Below are 19,589 nucleotides of genomic sequence, written 5' to 3'. Positions count from 1 at the left end.
GGGGCTGCAAAAACACCCAACAGGATTGAAGGTGGCCCCTGGAAGGAGGAGAGCACCCGGTGTGCGCTCTGTCCCAGCAGGGTGAGACAGCTACACCGAGCGGCAGGACAGGGGGGACACGGCCGGGATCCCTTCAGGACAGGGGGGACACAGCCGGGGTCCCCTTGGGGTGCAGGGGGGACACAGCCGGGGACCCCTCAGGGCAGGGGGGACACAGCCGGGGTCCCCTTGGGGTGCAGGGGGGACACAGCCGGGGTCCCCTCAGGGCAGGACAGGGGTGACACAGCCGGGGTCCCTTCAGGACAGGGGGGACACAGCCGGGGTCCCCTCAGGGCAGGACAGGGGTGACACAGCCGGGGTCCCCTCAGGGCAGGGGTGACACAGATGGAGTTCCCTTGGGGTGCAGGGGGGACACAGCCGGGGTCCCCTCAGGACAGGAGGGACACAGCCGGGGTCCCCGCGGGGCGCAGGCACCAGGGCCGGTGCCGGGGGTGGCCCTGGCCCGCAGACTGTCCCCACGGGTGATGAGCCCGGCGTAGCCCTCCTGGTGGGAGAAGGCGTAGCTGGAGCGGCGCTGGAAGGAGCCGCGGGGGACGTGGGACCGCAGCTCCACCGAGGGCTCCGGGTCCCGCTTGGCCTTCAGGTGGATCTTCTGCAAGGAATGCGGAGATCGGGGCTGGGGACACCACCCCGAGAGCCCTCACCCCGAGGGGGGACAGGGAGTGTAGGGGCCCCTCCACCAGGGCTGGTTTGGCTCCCAGCCCTACAATGACCGGATTTTCCACGGACATGAGGAATGTGGGGATTCTCCTGGGGCTCTGCAAGGCTCCCGGAGCTCTGGACACAGTGTCAGCCCCTGCTCCACACGGACTGTGCACACCTGCCCTCAGCCCAGCGTGGGACACAGGCTAAGCACAGGGACACCCTCCAGGACAGGGTTTGGATCTCAGCTCCAGCACGACCTCCTTTTCCAGGGTGGGATGAGGGATGTGGGGACTCTCCCGGGGGGCTGCAAAGCTCACAAAGCTCTGGAGCACAATCTCAACCCCTGCTTCCACTCGGGACTCTTCTGAAGGTATAACCACAACCCCGGGGGGGTGACCTCCACCAAGGCTGGGGTGGCACCAGGACCTTGCACCAGACCCCAGACCCTCCTGGGGGGTCCTGGAGGACAATTCCTTACTGCAACCAAAAGCAGACCCTCCACAAGAGCTGGATCGGGTCTTTTGGCCCAGGCTCTCCTGCCGGGCTATGGAATTTTGGGAGAGACTCCTGGAGTCAGAGTTGATGCCAGGGTCATGAAGGACCACCAAGGAGAGGTGACACCTCCCAGTCCAGGCTTCCCTGAGGAACCCCCCTTGCCATCACCAATCCCAGGCACCAAGCCCGGTGGGCAGCAGGACCCGCCCCTGGCAGCCCCCCTGCCCTCACCTGCTGGGTGCTGGCTGTGCCCAGGGTGGCACGGAAGGCGTGGGCAGTGAGCGAGGGGAGGGTGTTGGCCACCAGGGACAGCAGCACCACGAGCAGGACATAGGGGTCGGTCAGGGCATTCCAGCTGGCATCTGTCAACACAGAGGTGATGTTTGGGTAGGGAAGGTGGAGAGAGCAGAGGGGACAAGTGCTGGGGGACAGGCCCCCCAGCCAGGAACGTGCTGAGGGCTCTGAAGAGGAGATGGCATAAAACAGGAGTTAAAAGTCAAGACAGCAGTTCAAGAAGTGGCAACAAAGAGATGATCCACTGGGTGGGAAACAGCTCGGGAAGGGAAGGGAAGGGAAGGGAAGGGAAGGGAAGGGAAGGGAAGGGAAGGGAAGGGAAGGGAAGGGAAGGGAAGGGAAGGGAAGGGAAGGGAAGGGAAGGGAAGGGAAGGGAAGGGAAGGGAAAGGAAGGGAAGGGAAGGGAAGGGACATAGAGATCCCCAGGGCACCTCACCTGGGAAGCGGAAGATGGCAGGGGCTATCCTGAAGGCATCAACACTTTGGGTCAGGAAGGAGAAGAGGCAGAAGAGGAGCAGGCTGGCTGTGACCATCAGGAAGGACAACACTGTCCAGTATTGAGTGTCCAGGACAATCTGTGGGGACAAGAGCAGAGTGGGCAGAGCACACAGTCTCATGAGGGCTGTGGTGACCTTCTTCCATTCACCTGCTTTGTCCAAATTCCTCCCTCATCCCAGGGAGACCATCCCCCAGCCACAGAGCCACTGGGGATAGTGCCAGAGCCCAGGGACCCTAAAGATCTGCTGTGGGGCAGGATGAGGAAGAGCAGATCAGTGCTCACCTCCACAAGGACTGACAGTAATGCTGACAGGGCCACTGTGACAGAGAAGGACTCATAGTCACCCACAGCCCTGGTGCCAACGTGGTCCTCAAAGGCCCAGAATGCGATGTAGAAGCTGATGAGGGATGTGCCCACCCCGTGCAGGAGGGTGACACCAAAAACTCGGTAATTGAAGAGCTCGTCCTGCTGCCCGACCATGTAGAGCTCAGGGAACTCCAGGCTCTTCTTGGCACTCACATCCTGCTGGGAGAGATCCCAGAGGGGATGCAGAGACTGGGGGAGCAGGATGGGGCTGCCCCACCCCACACACCCTCTGGGAGAGCTGCAGTGGGTCCCTCTGCCCAGTGGCTCTGGGGTGACTGGGGACAGGACTGAGGGTGAGCCCCAAATGCCTCCTGAGCTGCCAGTGCCATGTCCTGGCACGAAGGGCTGAGGAGATGGGGGCAGCGACTGCTGAGCTGATTCCCACCTGCCCAGGGTGGCACAGGGCTGGGTGAGCCTGGGGAAGCCGTACCTGCTCCAAAAGGCCCACGGACAGCACGGGGTAGGCAGTGTAGAAAATATTGTAGAGTGCAAGGAACCAGCCATCATACAGAGGCTAGAAGGGAACAGGGAGAAGCTGTGAGCTTGGAGGTGCTTTGGAAACACTCACAAACGATGTCCAGGCCCCAGGACACTCAGATCCTAACACAGAAATCCCCTTGGACTTGCCCCATCCCCTGCATCAGCCCTACATTGTCTGTAGGGTCATGCTGCAGACAGAGAGGGCCTGGAGCTCCACACGTTGCTAGTCAAGTCACACTTGGTGATGGCCCTTGGTATCAAAGCTCCCATTTTGGAGTAAATCAGCTTAATGCACATGGCATCCTGCATCTGCCCAAGACTGAACTGCAGCTCACAAAGAGATCCCGAGTTTCCCCAGGGTGCTTTCCCAGTTCAGCCAGGTAAAATAACTGGTGCAGATAACCAGTGCAGATCACCAGCTGTGGTCAGTCAGGCAACCACAAGAAATTGGACGTGGTGAGGGAGAAAAGGGGACCAAGGTGGCCATGTGGACACGTGTCCTCCAGGCAGTGCCAGGCACAGGGATCCGAGCAGGGGGAGTTGTAACTCTGGTGTAGAGACCTCCACAGAATGGATGTCACCCCTGCACCCCTCACCTGGGCCGTGAATCCGCTGTGGAAGGCGAACCACACCTGGGTCAGGAGGCCAGCGAAGGTCTTGTAGAAGAAGCAGCGGAGGAATTTGCAGATGCGCAGGTAATTCCAGCGGCCGTGCACGAGCAGCAGGCGCTGCAGGAAGGAGAACTGGGCCAGGGCGTAGTCACTGCACTGCACGGCCTGCAGCCCCTCCAGCCCGCTGATGCCCACCCCGATGTCTGCAGCTGTGGATGGCAAATGCACATGGGGGGGTTTGGGGGGAGCTGGGGGCTTCCTTTCCCCGCGGGCTGTCCCCAGGAATGCGAGCCCAGGAGTGACAGACAAAGGGAACCAGCCCCCTCTATCCCATGTGCTGGATATTCCAGGTATGGCGTATCAGGGAGGGGCAGGGATGGCTCCTTGGGGTTTGAAGGTTCATCAAGGTTCATCCCAGGTGCCAAAAGCACGTGGCTCACTCTGCACTTGTCTCGGGCTGGTCCCTGTGCTGTGCCTCTCACTCCCCTCCCAGCACAGCAATGTGGGGAACAGCTTTGGGGCTTCACCTCCCAGTTCCTCACCCCAAAGGAGAGGCTGAGGTGCTGGAGATGACAAACGGGGCACCACCATCACCAGTGGGACACAGGAATGGAACCCCAGCCTCCCCCTGCCCAAGCCTCACTTTTGATCATGTTGACATCGTTGGCCCCGTCCCCGATGGCCAAGGTGACAGCCTTCTTGTGCTTCTTCACCAGCTGCACCACCAGGGCTTTCTGCTTGGGGGTGACCCTGCAGCAGATCACGGCCTGGCAGCTGCTGGCCAGGTCCACAAAGGCCTTCTCCACCAGCCCTGCCTGGTCCTGCGAGGCCTCGGCCCCATCACAGCACAGCCAACGCCACGGCCACCCCTTCCTCTCCTTCAGCACCTCTCCCCTCTGGAGGATCTGGTCCTTGGGGGAGAACACACATGGCTGGGACCTCAGAGCCCTCAGCTCCCCAGCAATGCTCCAAAAATGTGACTCTGCTTTTCTCCAAGTTCATCACGGAGTGGGTGCTGTGACCATGAGCCCGGTATGTCCCAGTATGTCCCAGTATATCCCAGTATGACCACGAGAGCTCGTGATCACCACCCAGCCTGTGTCACTGGGCAGCTTTGGTCAAAGCCCCCCAAACCAAGTGCTGGGTGCAAGGTTGTTCTCTCCACCCTTCATTTCCCAGCCCCAAATGAGCTTTTCCCACCTTTTGGGCAGGAGGAGCATCACGTCCTACACGTGCTGGTGCCACCCAGGACTCTGATACCACCGGGGTAAGAACCAGCAGCAGGCAGGGAGCAGAGAACAGCATCCAGGTGCCTCCTTACCAGGAAGTCCCCGCTGATGATGATGGCTCTCTTGTGGCACGGAGCCTCGGGGCGCTGCTGGGAGAGGCTGCACGGGGCGTCCCCACTGCCACTGAGGTTGTTGTTGCTCTCCCAGTAAGCCTGGAGGATCTCACTGTGGGACAAAGAGGGGTTGGACATGAGCTGGGGACACTGGGAATGTGGGTGACACCTACAGTGGACCTTGGTCATCTCAAAGCCAGGGAGATGGGGCTGTGGTGGGAACAGGAGGAACAAAGAGGAGGTTCACTGATATCAGAAATCAGCCTGGTTTAGAGGCTGCAGAGAAGATTAAATTCTTTCAGGTTAAAGCCTGCCAAGGAAGAGCGTGGGGTGGGACAAGAAACAAGTGGGAAGGCCTGGAAAAGCATCAGATAAAGACCATGGATATCCAGGCTGGCACAGGGAAGGAGAAGCATCTCTGGCTGAGCTGAGCTGAGCTGAGCTGAGCTGAGCTGAGCTCTGCCCACCCTGCCCCGGATCCTGTGCCCCTCAGCAGGGACAGCAATGTCCTGAGCCAGGAGGTGACAGTCCCTCACCTGACCTCCTTCTCCTCCAGGATCTCCATGTCGTCTGTCAGCAGCCTGCAGGCATAGCCGATGTTCATCGCGGTCTCTGCAACACCCCCTGTCAGTGGTGCTGCCCCCCAGCCCAGGGCAGCCCCCAGCCCATGGCTCCAAGAGCCCTTGGTGGGCAGCAGCCCCTTGCTCTGCCTCAGTTTCCCCTGGCAGGTGGGATGTGCTGCTGTTGGACAGTCAAGGGGGCAGCAGGACCAGGCTACTCCCAGTGGCCCTTCTCCTCTCTGGTCCTGGTTAGGGGAGAAGCTGGAATGTGTTGGGGGGGTCTGGGGGTGCCTCCACTGACCTTGTTTGTCTCCTGTCAGCACCCACACTTTGATGTTGCCCAGTTTCAGCAGCTGGATGGTCTCGGGGACTCCGTCTTGCAGCTTGTCCTCGATGGCCGTGGCCCCGAGCAGCTGGAGGGGGTGACAGTGTCATGGCACATAGCAGGGCAGGGGTGGGAATCACCCCTGGATCCAACCAGCAGCCCTTGCTGGGGGTAGACACAACCTGACAGCTACAGCTTGACACCCCAGTGTCCACTGGCATGTCACAAAGTCACCCTTTGGGGAAAACTCCACCTGCCCTCCCACCCAGGGAATGGGTGTTGGGTTGGACACTTCACCTCCTCATCCTGGAGAGCCAAACCCCCCATGCCACCCTCTGGGGCACAGACAGCTCCTGCTGAGCCCATCCCACCTGCAGGTTCTGCTCCATCTCCTCGTAGAGCCTGTCCAGCTCCTGGGCACGGTCCTGCAGCAGCACCGCGGCCTCGCGGTGCCTCCGGCTCCAGTCACAGAACTCGGCCTCGCTCACCTCCCTGCTGGCCACGCACAGCGTCCTCAGCGTCTCCTCTGCAAAGCGCTGCAGGGAGGAGACATCAGGACTCTCCTCTCACAGCACCAGGGCATCGCCGCACGCCAGCCATGGGCAGAGCCAGAGACACTCCAGGACCTGGGAGTCTCTGTCCGGGCTCTGACTCCCTTCCCCCATCCTACAGCATCCCCACGAGCATCCTGGGATGCAGCTGCTCCATGCAGAACACCAAAGGTGGGTTCCATGCCCTCTTACCCCTGTCCCACATGCAGCTCAGGGTCCTAGAGCAGAAGGCAGAACCCCTAAGGCAGAGGGAGGAAGAGTAGCAGGGCGCTGACTGCAGGACAGCCAGCCCAAAGGCAGCAGGAGGAGAGGAGAGCAGAGCAGTGCTGTGACCCCGGGCTGCTGTGGACTCACATCCAGCGCCCTCTCGGTGAGGCTCTCGTTGTGCCCTCGCCTCTGCAGCCTCTCCAGGATGACGCTGTCAGCCCCCTTGGTGTAGAGCCGGATGGTGCCCTGGGGGTCTCGCACTGCCAGGGAGGGAAGGACACCTCAGGTCCCCTCAGAGATGGCTCCTACTCATCACTGTCCCTGCACAGTGGCCACACTGGCCCGTGCTGGCCCCCAGAAGGCATCACAGGGCTCGCTGGTGCTTTTCCATCTGTGGCCATGGGGAGCACAGGAATATCCCCAGATCTGCACCACCTCGGGGACTGTCAGCTCCTCACACAACTCCTCTGAGCCCTGGCTTCACTTCCTCTCTCTTGGTTGCTCAAACCCTTCTTGGCTGCCTTGACCAAGGTGAGCAAATCCACAGGGATGACCAGGATGACCCTTAGGAGCCACCTGCAGCCATCCCAGTGCCATCCCTGGTAGGACTGAGCACGGAAGGGACCCTGGAGGGGCCCCCTGGGTCAGCCCACCCCTCTCACCCAGCACAGACATCCTCTTGCGGTCACTGTTGAAGTCCAGCATGGCCAGCACCTCGTAGGTCCTGGTCCTGCCCAGCTCCCTGATGGTGATGCTGTCCTGTGTCCGGGCCAGGAACACGTAGCCCAAGCTCCTGGCTGCCAACACCAGCGCTTCCTCATCTGGGGAGGCTGCCTGGTAAACCAGCTGGTCTGCAGGAGAGGAGCAGGGATTACACACAGAGCCTCACTGGGACAGCTGCAGTGCCCTGCTCTAGCCCAGCTGTAGCTGTGACACCCTGGAGCCTGGGCTACCAGGCTGGGGAAACTCAGTCCTGCTTGTCTCAACAGGAGAGGAACTTGGAGCAAGAGCCTGGGGTGCCAGGACACAGGGAATGGCTTCGACTGCCAGAGGGCAGGGCTGGATGGGATATTGGGCAGGAATTGTTCCCTGGGAGGGTGGGCAGGGCTGGCACAGGGTGCCCAGAGCAGCTGTGGCTGCCCCTGGATCCCTGGCAGTGTCCCAGGCCAGGTTGGACATTGGAATTGGAGCAGCCTGGGACAGTGGAAGGTGTCCCTGCCATGGCAGGGATGGAACTGGATGAGTTTTGAGGTCCCTCCCAACCTCAACCATTCTGGGATTCTATGATCCTTTGTGCTCTGGGATTATCTCCCTTGTGCTTCTATTCCCACCCATGAGCTTTAAAACAGCCCCGAACACAAATCCAGGACACAGGGGCAGTGGCAGGAGCTACCCCTGGGCTCTCACACCCACTTCTCCCCACAGCTGAGCTTTGCTGGGCACTGCCAAACCCCAGCACAGCCCCACAGCCCCGAGGGGCAGCTGAACCCACCGCCCCTGTCCTCCACCATGACGGTGTGGCAGAGGGCCAGCAGCCTCAGGAACTCCCTCAGCACCGGGTCCTTGTCCCTCTGGGCAGCTTCCAGCAGAGTCACGTCACAAACATCCAACTTCTGCTCCCCAGGGTGCTCCCAGCTCAGCCCCGAGCCCTGCAAGAGGCACAGGCAGGATGCAGGAGCCTGGTGGCACTGAGCACAGGGCTCTGTGTCCCCAGGGATGTGACACAGTGCCACTCTGCTGGCACTGCCCAGCTCTGCACTGCCCACGCCAAGGGGGCGAGTGTAAAACAGCTGGCAATGACAAAAACCCTAAAAATCGGAACTGCATCGTTTTATAACCCTGTCCTGAATGGCAGCTGAGGAGGGGCAAACTCGCCAGACCCCTCTGAGAGCCTGGAGCCCTGAGTTCTGAGCACCACTGATGTCACCAGTGCCACCAGTGCTGGCCCATGGCACGTGGGAGGGGGGGACTTACCCGTGGCTCTTTGTTCTCATGGCCTGTGCCTGGACCTGCCAAAATAAAAATAATCCATAGATTAAAATCCATAATAGTTAATAGAGGGCTGGCAGGGGGCTTGGAGCAGCTTCTCTGGAGGAACTCCTGCTGGTCAAAAAGCAGCAAAAAGGCACCAGTTCAGCATCTGCTCAGTGCTGGATCCCACTGGGATATCCAGGCCTCACTCTTGGCTTTTTGTTCAGATTTTGACCATGATTTTCATGTTAAAAATTCAGGTCTACATTCAGCTGCATTTCCTGGGAGATTCTGCATTTGGCCAAAGACTGCTGGGATTAGGGAATGTGCTACACTAGGCAGGGAAAATTTGGCTTACTCCTGCCTGAAAACTTTGCTAGGTTTTTTTGACCCTCCTTTTTGCTTTTATCACTGTCCATTTGTCTCAAGCACATGATACTTATCTCAGGAAAACAGGGCTTCATGTTAAAGCTTGGGCCTGCCCTGCTCATTAAATTTCACTAATTAAGCATCATGATGGTTCCCAAAGTGAGCCAAGAGCTGGAAATGTACAGCCATGAGACGGGGAAGGACTTGGCAATTTTCAAGGTTTTATGGGGAAAAGCAAGCAGAATCATTAAAAATAGTAAATTTTTACATGTAAAAAAAAAGTTTAAAACCCCAACGAGACAAATAAACAATAATTAAACAAACAAACAAAAAAAGCTCAAACACAGTTATATATGTTCACTCTAATTAAACAACTTAAGGACAATGATCATTTCCTTGCCTCCTCCATAGGCCACCTGAAAGCCTCAAAGTGCCCAGATTTGGCAACCAAGCTGGAGATTCCCAAGAAATGATGCAAAGAAGAAAAACAACAGCTCCTTTTGTCTCTACAAGACCTTAAAAGAAAACAAAAGTCCGTGGGCTCTCCTGCCCCTGTCCTGTTTCTCCTCTGTCTGGGCCTGCATCAGCTCAGGATTCCAGGCAGGACCCAGCTCACCCACACCGTGTTTGGGTGTTTGTAGCTGCCCCAGGCTCCCTTTGTTATCAGGGGAAACTTTGCTGATCTCAGCTGAGTTTGGGCCATGAAACCTCTCCCAGGACTGTGCCCTGATTCCACGTCCTGGAACAGCAGAGCAGAGGGAGCTCAGGCCCTGCAAAGCCCCAAAACCATGGGGGATGAGGATGAGGAGAATTCCTCCAGCACCACCTGCACCACCAACACCAATCCACCTGTCCCAAGCACTCAGGAGGGGTGGAAATGAGAGGAATGAGGGATTTGTCTTTCCAAACAAGCTGTGGGTCTGCTGGTAGATCAAACCAGCACTGAGAGAGAAAAGAAACAGCAGGAAGGATTGCACTGATTGATTAAAGGAAAGAGATATTTGCCTTTACAAACAAACTGCAGGTTTGCTGGTAAATGAAATTGGATATTGAAAGATGAAAGAAGCAATGAGGAAAAACCATGAATTCTGTAAGAATTAAAAATTAAAAGGGAGGGTTATACATTAGAGGGGAATCTCAGGTACCAGGGGTTTGGGAAGTCTGTGCCTCTCAAGTACCTCAGCCCATGGGGAAAGAGAGAGGGGAAACTGGGATAAAAAGGGAGGCTGTGTCCTCCAAAAATGCCCCATGGCCTCTCCCTTTATTCCAATAAAGTAAAAGGACTCCTCCGTCTCCTTTTTGGACATAAACCTCTGGTGTTTGTGGATTCATTTTCCTGACAGAAAGAACCAGCTCCAGGCTCATCTGAGCCCCTACAGACCCATCCCAGCCCGGGTTACCATAGATGGTCCCATTGATGCAGCATTTCTTGAAGCTCATGATGTTCTGTGTCAGGGTGCCTGTCTTGTCTGAGAAGATGAACTCGATCTGCCCCAGCTGGTCACTGAGGCTGGTGCTCCTGGCCTCAGCTGGAATGTCCTTGGCACCATAATACATCTCCAGATCCCAGTTAATAAAACAACTGTTCACCAGGTAGATGAATTCAAGCCTAGGGAGTCAAGGAGGAGAAAACAGGGAGAGGGAGATGGTTCCTCACAGCCCAGGGGCACTGGGGACCTCACACAGGAAGGAAAGGCAGGGGCAGGTCCCCACCTTAGGGGGTTTTCATTGCTCATGGCCAGATTTCCAAAAAACTCATCACTCACTGGGTCCCCTCTGGAATTCTGGCCCTTGGTGACCAAATTCACAGATCTGGATGTCCAGTGAAGGGCCCAAAATTTGAAGACAGCTTTTTCCAACATAAATTGTGATCGTTGCTGCACAGAGCAGCTTCTGTGCCCTTCTCCTCCCCCACCCTGCTGCTGTCCAGAGGAAGCCCAGGAATATCTCAGATCCTGCTCCCAGGGAGCTGCACCTTCCTCAGAGCCATCCTCAGCCTTCCCACGATTCCCAGCATCAGCCCAGGGCTCGGATCCCTGCTCTGCTTTTCCCCAGGAAGATCTCAAAGCACATCCTGGGTGTTTGTAGGATACACACCCCATTAGCCTTCCCCTCTCCTGGCTAAGGGAGCACCTGGGAATGACCTGGGCCACACCTGGACCTTCAGTGCAGCCTCATTTTGGGGCCATGACCCAAGTTCCAGGTGAGGGGCGAGGGCAGGGGGTGGGTGCTGAGCCCTGATCCCTGCCCAGCTCTGTGCTACTCACGTTATGTACATGGACATGGGGATGATGATGCTCAGGAGGATGGTGAAGCCCCAGAAGTTGAGGAAGGCCTGCTGGGCAGGGCTGGTGTGCTGGTAGAGGGCAGCCAGGTAGCCATGCTTCTCCTGGAATGTCCTGGCCCAGAACCCAGAGGCCACAGCGAGCCCCAGGCATGTCACCAACAGCACCAGGAAGATCTGGGGTGGGAAAGCAGCATGAGAAGGTCCCAAGATGAGAAATTCTCAGGATTACAGAGCCCACCAGACTCTTCTCTAGAAGGATCCAGAGAGAGCTGAGAGCCCCTTGCAGGGCCTAAAGGGGCTCCAGGAGAGCTGGAGAGGGACTGGGGACAAGGCATGGAGGGACAGGACACAGGGAATGGCTTCGACTGCCAGAGGGCAGGGCTGGATGGGATATTGGGAAGGAATTGTTTCCTGGGAGGGTGGGCAGGGCTGGCACAGGGTGCCCAGAGCAGCTGTGGCTGCCCCTGGATCCCTGGCAGTGTCCCAGGCCAGGCTGGACATTGGGATTGGAGCAGCCTGGGACAGTGGAAGGTGTCCCTGCCATGGCAGGGGCGGCACTGGGTGATCTCCAAGGTCCCTTTCAGCCCAAACTATTCTGGGATTCTCTGATTCTCTGAACCTGTTAAACCCAAGATATTTTGGGCCAAATACTGCAAGATGGCCTCTCGTGAGGAGCCCTGTGAGGCAGCCCAGGAGCAGGGGAGAGGTGTTTGCACCACACCCACCACGACCACCAGCCGGTCCATCAGGTGGTCCAGCTTGGTTTTCTTCCGCTTGATCTTCCCAGAGTTCCTCATAATTTTGGAATCCAACCCTGGCCAGGAAACATTTCCAAAGTAAAAATGCAGGTCCCCAGAAGGTTCACCTGCAGGTCAGTGAGGCTGCTTCCCTCCATAGTGACACCTCCCCTCCCTCCATCAGTGCCCATTGAGCTGCACGCTCCAAATGTGATGCTCGGGCAGCTCTCAGCCCTCCCTCTCCCCACAGCTCCCATGGCCCAGCCCGGAGCTGCTCTGCCTGGGTTGGATCCGGGATGAGGAGAGCTTTGGAATCACCTCACCTCCCACCAGGATCCCAACACCACCAGGGCAGCTCCTCCACCTTGTGCCAGCTGGGAATGTGGGTGACACCTACAGTGGGCCTTGGTCATCTCAAAGCCAGGGAGATGGGGCTGTGGTGGGAACAGGAGGAACAAAGAGGAGGTTCACTGATATCAGAAATCAGCCTGGTTTAGAGGCTGCAGAGAAGATTAAACTCTTTCTGGTCAAAGCCTGCCAAGGAAGAGTGTGGGGTGGGACAAGAAACAAGTGGGAAGGCCTGGAAAAGCATCAGATAAAGACCATGGATATCCAGGCTGGCACAGGGAAGGAGAAGCATCTCTGGCTGAGCTGAGCTGAGCTCTGCCCACCCTGCCCTGGTGCTGGAAGCGCCTGGGCACCTTCAAATCCCCACGATGGCAGGGAACTGGTGCCGTTCCCGGGCCGGGCAGGGACACTCGCCTGCGTAGAGCACCAAGCCGTAGCAGAGGGCGGTGTTGCGGACGCGGCAGCCCCGCAGCAGGATGCGCTCCAGGTCCAGGGCGTGGGCGCGGCCCCTCCAGCGCAGGGTGCCCGTGAAGGTGTGCAGGCGGCTGTTGGGCTCCTCGCACCTCACTCGCCCTGCCACAGCAACGTCAGGGGCCAGGGAGAGCCTTCCTCCCCTCTCAGCCCCCCCCCAGACAGGGATGCTCGGGGCCTCTCGGGAGATGCAGGGTTTGTCAGGGGGTCTCTGGGGGTTTGGGTGGCTCAGGTTAAGACTCATGGAGGTGCTGGGACCTCACTGGGCTGTGAACTGGAGAAGGTACAAACACAACCCCCTTCACCCCCAGGGCCTTGGAGAGGGGAGTTCTGCACCCTGTGGAGGAGCAGCAGGAGCTGAGCTCCTCAGAGCTCGGTTCCAGTGGGAAAATCAAGATCCAGGGCAAGGGGAAGGTGCACAACCCTGACGGATCCATCACAGAAGTGATGGGAAGTTCCTTCCCCCCGAGGCCTTTGGCTGGCAGCCTCTTGTTGGACTGATGGGACAGGGGAGCAGAGCATTCCCAAGGCTGGATCCATCCCATCCCATCCCATCCCATCCCATCCCATCCCAGTGGGACTGGCCACATCCTCCCCACCCAGCAGACTCACCATCAAATGCAGCCATGCTCTCCTCGCTCCCCAGCTCCTGGTGGGTGACCAGAAGGGCCTGTCTGAACTTCAGGTTTGTTTCCCTGTGAGCAGAAGCCAGGGAAAGGAGAATAAAATAACCCTGTGGGGTGACAGAGCTGTTCATCCTCCTGTCGGGCCCATGGGACAGAGACAGCCATTAATTACCAGGTAATTACACAAGTGGTGGCAGTGAAATGCCAGAGAGGGACCTGTCATGCCACTCATGCAGGAAGAGCCCTGGCCCAGGGACCCTGCCATTAACTCATCCTGCACAGGGACAGGGGAGGACAGGCTGGCAAGGAGCTGGGAGATGGAGACACTGGGCACAGGTGTTCTGTGGAACCCTCACCAGAGCTTTTGGACTCCTCTATTTTCAAAATTTGGAGCTCAAATCTGCATTTCTGGGTTGTCTGAAGGTTTGGGGTTTGGAGGCTTTCCCACATCTTGTAGTTTCTGCTGAACCCTCCCAGGGCTGGGGGTTCCCCAAGACCAGGGTCCCTGTCCCTGTCCCTGTCCCTGTCCCTGTCCCTGCCCCTGTCCTCACCCATCAATGTCAGCAGTCTCCACATAGCACAGGCTGCTGGGCTCGGAGCTGCACAGCAGGAGCAGGTCAGCCTTGAGGAGCCAAAACAGAGGGAGAGAGCAGCTGGATGAGCCCCAGGGGAGGGATTTCCCCGGGGCACAGGCAGCTCTGGCAGCCCTCACCGGCACGACGCTGTCCTTGCGCAGCCGCACGATGTCACCCACGCAGATGTCACGCCACCTCTGCCAGCGGAACCTGTGCGGGGATTCAGGGGACAACTTTTGGTCCCTGCAGAGCAGGGGGACTGGGGGTGTTTCAGCCCGTGCCTGTCCCGAATTCCTGCAGGATTTGGGTCTCCAGATTGTTGTGCCACCTCCAGAGGGCTGAGCGCAGATGTCACGTCCATGTCCCTGTACCTACAGGGGACGGGGACTTTCAGCACCCTGACCCCAGGTGGGAAAACCCTGGAGCAGTGCTGAGCAGGGACACAGCTCTGTGGGTTGGATTTGATGACCTGGAGGAATTCTATGCCCAAGGAAAGCCTCCCCCAGCACATCACAGCAAACTGGGGCTTTTTTAAACCTGCTGCCCATGATCAATCCTACAGGAGGACCTGTGGCACATTTTGGGAGCTTGCAGAGCCCAGGACAGTCCCACCAAACCTCTCCTCAGCTGCTCAAGGGTTCTCAGCACTGCAGCTGCTCCGTGGTTCCACAGGGCCAGCCCCCAGAGCCCCTCACCTCCTCCCAGCCAGGATTTCACAGGGCCTGCTGTTGATGCTCCTGTCGCTCCGGTGCCGGCCCTGCACACAGGACAGACAGACAGAGGGGCCAAGGGAGGGCATGAGCCATGCCAGGCTGTCCTGTCCACTAAAACACCCCCATTGATGGCACCACCTCCCTCCCCAGCCCCAGACCTGCGTGCTGAGCCATGGGAAGATGTGTGCTGGTGAATAATGAGGTTGAATTCCCCTCAGGTATTTCTGGGGACCAACCTGGCACTACAGCCCATGGTCAAGGTATTAAAGGTGACAGAAATGGGGGTTTGGACACCAAGGAAAGTGGCCAGGGCATCACATCTTTCTCGAGGGAAAATAAAACCAAATGTGGGTGTGGTAGAGTAGAAGACAGCTGAGGACTGACGGATGGCAGCAACCCCTGAGCCCCTCAGTTCAGCTCCCAGCAAAGGGCCCCTCCCTGCCACGTCCCCAGGGCCACACCCCGCACTCACGATGTCATCGATGAGGTCTCGCAGCCCCCGGATGATGAGAAGGCAGCTCAGGGGAAACAGCAGAGTGTACCAGGGCAGCGTGGAGATCTCAGGGAAAGTCTGGAGAAGGAGAATTTTACACCACTGACACAACTCCTGGGACACTTGAGGTGACTGAGTGACACCCTCACTCCCTAGCCAGCCCCTGGGGGTGGCAGAAACCTATCTCAGAATCATCCAATCAATATCTCTGTTACACACACCTATTTCGGTGGGTTTCCACCTCTTTTTGAGGTGGGAAATGCTCCTGGGTCTCTGAATTTGGAGGGATGAATTTCTCTTTTGGTGTGGTCAGTGTGAGCTTTGTCTACATGCAAACCAAACCCATTTTATGGAATCATGGAGAGGTTTGGGTCGGGAGGGACATTAAAGCCCATCCAGGCCCATCTCCTGCCATGGCAGGGACACCTTCCACTGTCCCAGGCTGCTCCAATCCCAATGTCCAGCCTGGCCTGGGACACTGCCAGGGATCCAGGGGCAGCCACAGCTGCTCTGGGCACCCTGTGCCAGCCCTGCCCACCCTCCCAGGGAACAATTCCTGCCCAATATCCCATCCAGCCCTGCCCTCTGGCAGTCAAAGCCATTCCCTGTGTCCTGTCTCTCCATGCCTTGTCCCCAGTCCCTCTCCAGCTCTCCTGGAGCCCCTTTAGGCCCTGCAAGGGGCTCTCAGCTCTCCCTGGATCCTTCTCCTCTCCAGGTGAGCACCCCCAGCTCTCCCAGCCTGTCCCCAGAGCAGAGGGGCTCCAGCCCTTGGAGCATCTCCGTGGTTCCTCTGGGCTGGCTCCAGCAGCTCCACGTCCTCCTGCTGCTGGGAGGTTTTAATTTAAAATAACCACACTGAACACAGGTCAAAGCCCTCAGAGTTCCCCAAAGACACCAAACACCACGGAAAAGGCACATCCTGGGAAAGCTCTTAGCCTGGATTCCCTGCTCTGAGCTCCAGTGAACCCTCCCTGGGCAGAGCCTGGCTCACCCTCGCTGCTCCCCACCTGCAGGAGGATGACAAAGACGAAGTAGACGTTGGCCATGCGGTGGAACTGCTCGTAGAGGTTCAGGGGCAGGAAGGTGAGCAGGTTGTACTTGGCTGTCCTGATGGCATTGCCCTGCAGGGGACAGGGGGGTCACAGCCACTGCCAGGGTCAGCCCAGAAATCAGGGACCTGCTCTGCAAATGCCAAAACATTCTGGTGCTCTCAGGGTTTCTTACAGCACAAGAGATGCCTTAAAAAAATTATCAAAGCTATATTTATCAATTATCAAAGCTGTATTTTTCAAATAGTTATCAAATTTGATTTATCAGATCCAAAGACCACGTAAAATTGAGAACAAAATCATTTGCTTGTGGGTTTGTTCCCCATGTGGGCCAGTCAACAAGAGTTGGACTCTTGGATTCTTGTGGATCCCTTCCAACTCAGAATATTCTGTGATTCTGACTGTGATATAAAGCCCAGGTCACTGACCTTTATGTTATTTAGCTGGAAAAAAAAAATTAAAAAATCTGGTTTTGCTCACCCAACACATTTTGAAAAACCTTTCTCTTGATTCGACCACCAGACTAAAACTTCACCCAGTGCTGCTCCTTCTCTGACAGCTCTGGGGGGCACCAGGCAGGAGGGAGCAGCACTTCTCCCTGGGGATTGTGTGTGTGACCCTCCACCCCCCTGGGGACCCCTCTGGAGCATCTCTGCTGTGCCCCCAGCCAGCACTGGCTCAGGGATGAGGGGCTGGGGAAGGGAAGCCCAGGGCCCCCTGGCTCACCGAGTATTTCCTCCTGCTCAGGCAGAAGGCAAATTTCTTCTTGACCCGCCTGTGGTAGCTGCGGTCGTTGGCCCTCACCTCCCAGGTGAAAGCTGCAAAAGCAAGAGGACACACACACAGTCCCCTGGGAGCCAGCAGCCTGCACTCCAGGGCACAAGCACCAGTGATGGTCACTGCTGGGTGGCGTTCCAAGGGCTTGGGGACCTTGAGAGCTGGGCTGGGTCTCAGGGTCAGTGACAGGGGACAGAGAGAGCAGGAGACCAGAACATTCCAGAGCCGCAGAGGTGCTGCCCACACCTCCCCCCGAGGCTCAGGGTCACCCCTTGGGCTCAGGGCTTGGTTCACAGTGTGCAGGATGAGCACCCAGTCTCTGCTGTTCCAGTCAAGGCCATTCCTCTCCCAATTCCATTTTTGCCATCCCAGTGCAGACCCTGCCCAGCAGAGAACATCCCAGCCCTGCCCCAAGTCCATCCTCACCCCAAATCTTCTTCTTCCCCATTTCACAACCGTGTCCCACATTCCACTTCCTCATGAAGTGTCTGAAAGCCAGGAAAATCCCCAAACCACACCCATGGCACACTGACCTGGCAGCTGCTGCTTCCCCCCTGGGCAGCCTGGGGCTGGCTCCTGCTCAGCCATGCTGGCACCCCTGCCAGGACCTGGGGACAAGGACAGCAGTGACAGTGTGATCCCACTGGGATGCTCCAGCTTCCCAGGGCTCCAGGGCAGGACACCCTGTGGGAGGGACATTCTCCCAGTGGATGGACATTCACCCATCCCAGCTGCCTGTGACAACTCAAAGACATTTTTGCCCTCTGGGGAAGTTACAGGAAATCATTTGAAGTCATTGGTGAGGAGTTGGAGCTGTCCCTGTCCTGCCATCCCACCCGACCTCCCATTGTGGGGCCAGGTCTGCCAGCTCCATCAATGACAAGATTTCCCTCACGCTCGGTGGCTCTGTGACCTTCCTGCAGGGATGGTGGGGAAGATTAATTAATGTTTGTGAAGCGCTTTGTGATCCTCACATGAAAGGAGCCAGTGAGGGATAAAGCATTAATTACCTTATTATTAAATAATCCCACCAGAAGTCAGTCCCTGCCGTTATTTCTTATCTCTCTCCTTTGATCACTTTTTTTCATTCTTTTACCCAAAGTATCAACTTCTCTCTTGCTCCTCATGGATATTGGCTTGTCCCAACACACTCACAGATGTCACTGGCTGAGCATCCATCCTCATTCCAGGTCATCTCATTCCAGGTCAAAGAGACCCAAACACCAGCAGCACCTTGGCCCCTACAGCCAAGAGCTTGCCCAGAAAAAGCTTTGATCCACAAAATCCTTCTTTTACCACCCAAGGCTTGGTGCTGTCACTGTCCTTGGATCTTAAATGACACTCCTGAGCTCAGCACACACAATCCCAGAATGGTTTGGCCCATCCAGTGCCACCCCCTGCCATGGACAGGGACACCTTCCACTGTCCCAGATTGCCCCAAGCTCCATCCAGCCTGGCCTTGGACACTGCCAGGGATCCAGGGGCAGCCACAGCTGCTCTGGGCAAATTTGGGCCCCAAATGTTGCTTTGTTTTCACAGAACAGCTGAGGAGGAAGGAAAGGTTTCAGGGAGCTGCTGGGGGTGGTGGGACGCTCCTTCTACATCCCAAAGCTCCCATTCCCATTTGTCCCACAGATAAGGGGGAGCAGGAAGAGCAGGTGGATACCTGGAGGGATGAGATCTCACACAGAAGACCCTCAGTGCCCAGACTGGCTGTGACCACTTAGTGTATGCAGAGTAGGATTTGACACAGAGAAATTCAAATCAGAGAAATGCAAATCTCTCTGCTGTGACCCCACTGGTGTCCTTGTCCCAGGGGTGCTGCCAGCTGGGGACACCTTTCCCTGCAGACAGGACTGGATCTGATTGCAGAGGGACAAAGGGGGAGACAAAGGAGGGACACCAAACCCCTCCATCTCCTGTTCCTGGCAGGAACTGTTGCCCTGTCTCCTCTACCAGAGGGATGGGCTCCCCTGGGACAGGGATATGGGGGATCTCCTCAGAGACCAGAAACACAAAGGGATCCATAAAGGGATCCAGACTCAGTGCAGGCAGCCACTCCATAGGGAAAATCCAACAGGAGGCAAGATGAGCCTCAGGGTATCCAGGAGGGAGAAAAGAAATCACCTGCTCACAAACCCTGCTCCCTTCCCTAGCAGTGTCCCAGGCCAGGATGGACACTGGGGCTTGGAGCAGCCTGGGACAGTGGAAGGTGTCCCTGCCACGGCAGGGGTGGGATGGGATGAGCTTTAAGGTCCAACCCAGCCAATTCTAAGGTCCCAACCACAGGCAACCAGGGCAGCCAGGGGTGGCAGCTGGGATGAGCCCTGAGCCTCAGCCAAGCTCCTGATGAAAAGCATCCTGGCATCCTGAAGCCAAGATTCCTGCTTGGAAGTCCAGAGTCAGGACTGCAAAGGGGACACAGGCCAAGGGGAGACACAGTCCATCCATTGGGACAAGACAGCTCCAGGACCAAGGGTCCACAGCAAGGCCCAGGAGTGTGGTCAGGCTGGAGCCAGACCCACCTTGGGGGGTTTGGTCTAAAACTGAGTCCTGGCTGAGCTTCCCGAGCCCAGGGCAATGGGTGGGGGTCCCAGGGGGCTGCTCAGGGCCAGTAACCCTGGCTGTGCCCTCGGGGCTCTGATCAGAGGCTCAAAGCATCCTCTGCCCTCACTCCTGGCTCCAGGACACCGATATTTAGGGTGAGGCTGACAGTGAGAAATGCCAAGGTGTTTTCC

At 57.5% G+C, this 19,589-nt stretch overlaps 1 protein-coding gene across 1 annotated transcript; it reads right to left on the bottom strand.

The window, feature by feature from the left end:
• Positions 1–278: 278 nt before the first annotated feature.
• ATP8B3 (ATPase phospholipid transporting 8B3) lies at positions 279–17,451 on the bottom strand. Its single transcript, XM_088179092.1, has 27 exons — positions 17,385–17,451; positions 16,801–16,892; positions 16,033–16,146; positions 15,005–15,103; positions 14,515–14,576; positions 13,957–14,029; positions 13,796–13,866; positions 13,231–13,313; positions 12,562–12,720; positions 11,788–11,876; positions 11,043–11,236; positions 10,176–10,384; positions 8,410–8,444; positions 7,928–8,084; positions 7,098–7,286; positions 6,583–6,695; positions 6,049–6,213; positions 5,654–5,765; positions 5,329–5,404; positions 4,772–4,904; positions 4,094–4,361; positions 3,436–3,659; positions 2,790–2,873; positions 2,276–2,515; positions 1,931–2,069; positions 1,432–1,562; positions 279–652 (listed from the first exon to the last, which is right to left on the bottom strand). The coding sequence occupies exons 1-27, from the start codon at positions 17,437–17,439 to the stop codon at positions 365–367; spliced, it is 3,654 nt and encodes a 1,217-aa protein (XP_088035218.1). The 5' UTR covers positions 17,440–17,451; the 3' UTR covers positions 279–364.
• Between the last annotated feature and the right edge of the window lie 2,138 nt (positions 17,452–19,589).

This window comes from Sturnus vulgaris, chromosome 26 (genome assembly GCF_052056855.1).
Source record: "Sturnus vulgaris isolate bStuVul1 chromosome 26, bStuVul1.hap1, whole genome shotgun sequence".
Lineage (NCBI taxonomy): Eukaryota > Metazoa > Chordata > Aves > Passeriformes > Sturnidae > Sturnus > Sturnus vulgaris.
Note: the sequence above shows the minus strand (reverse complement) of the source record. Positions and strands in the feature narration are given on the sequence as shown.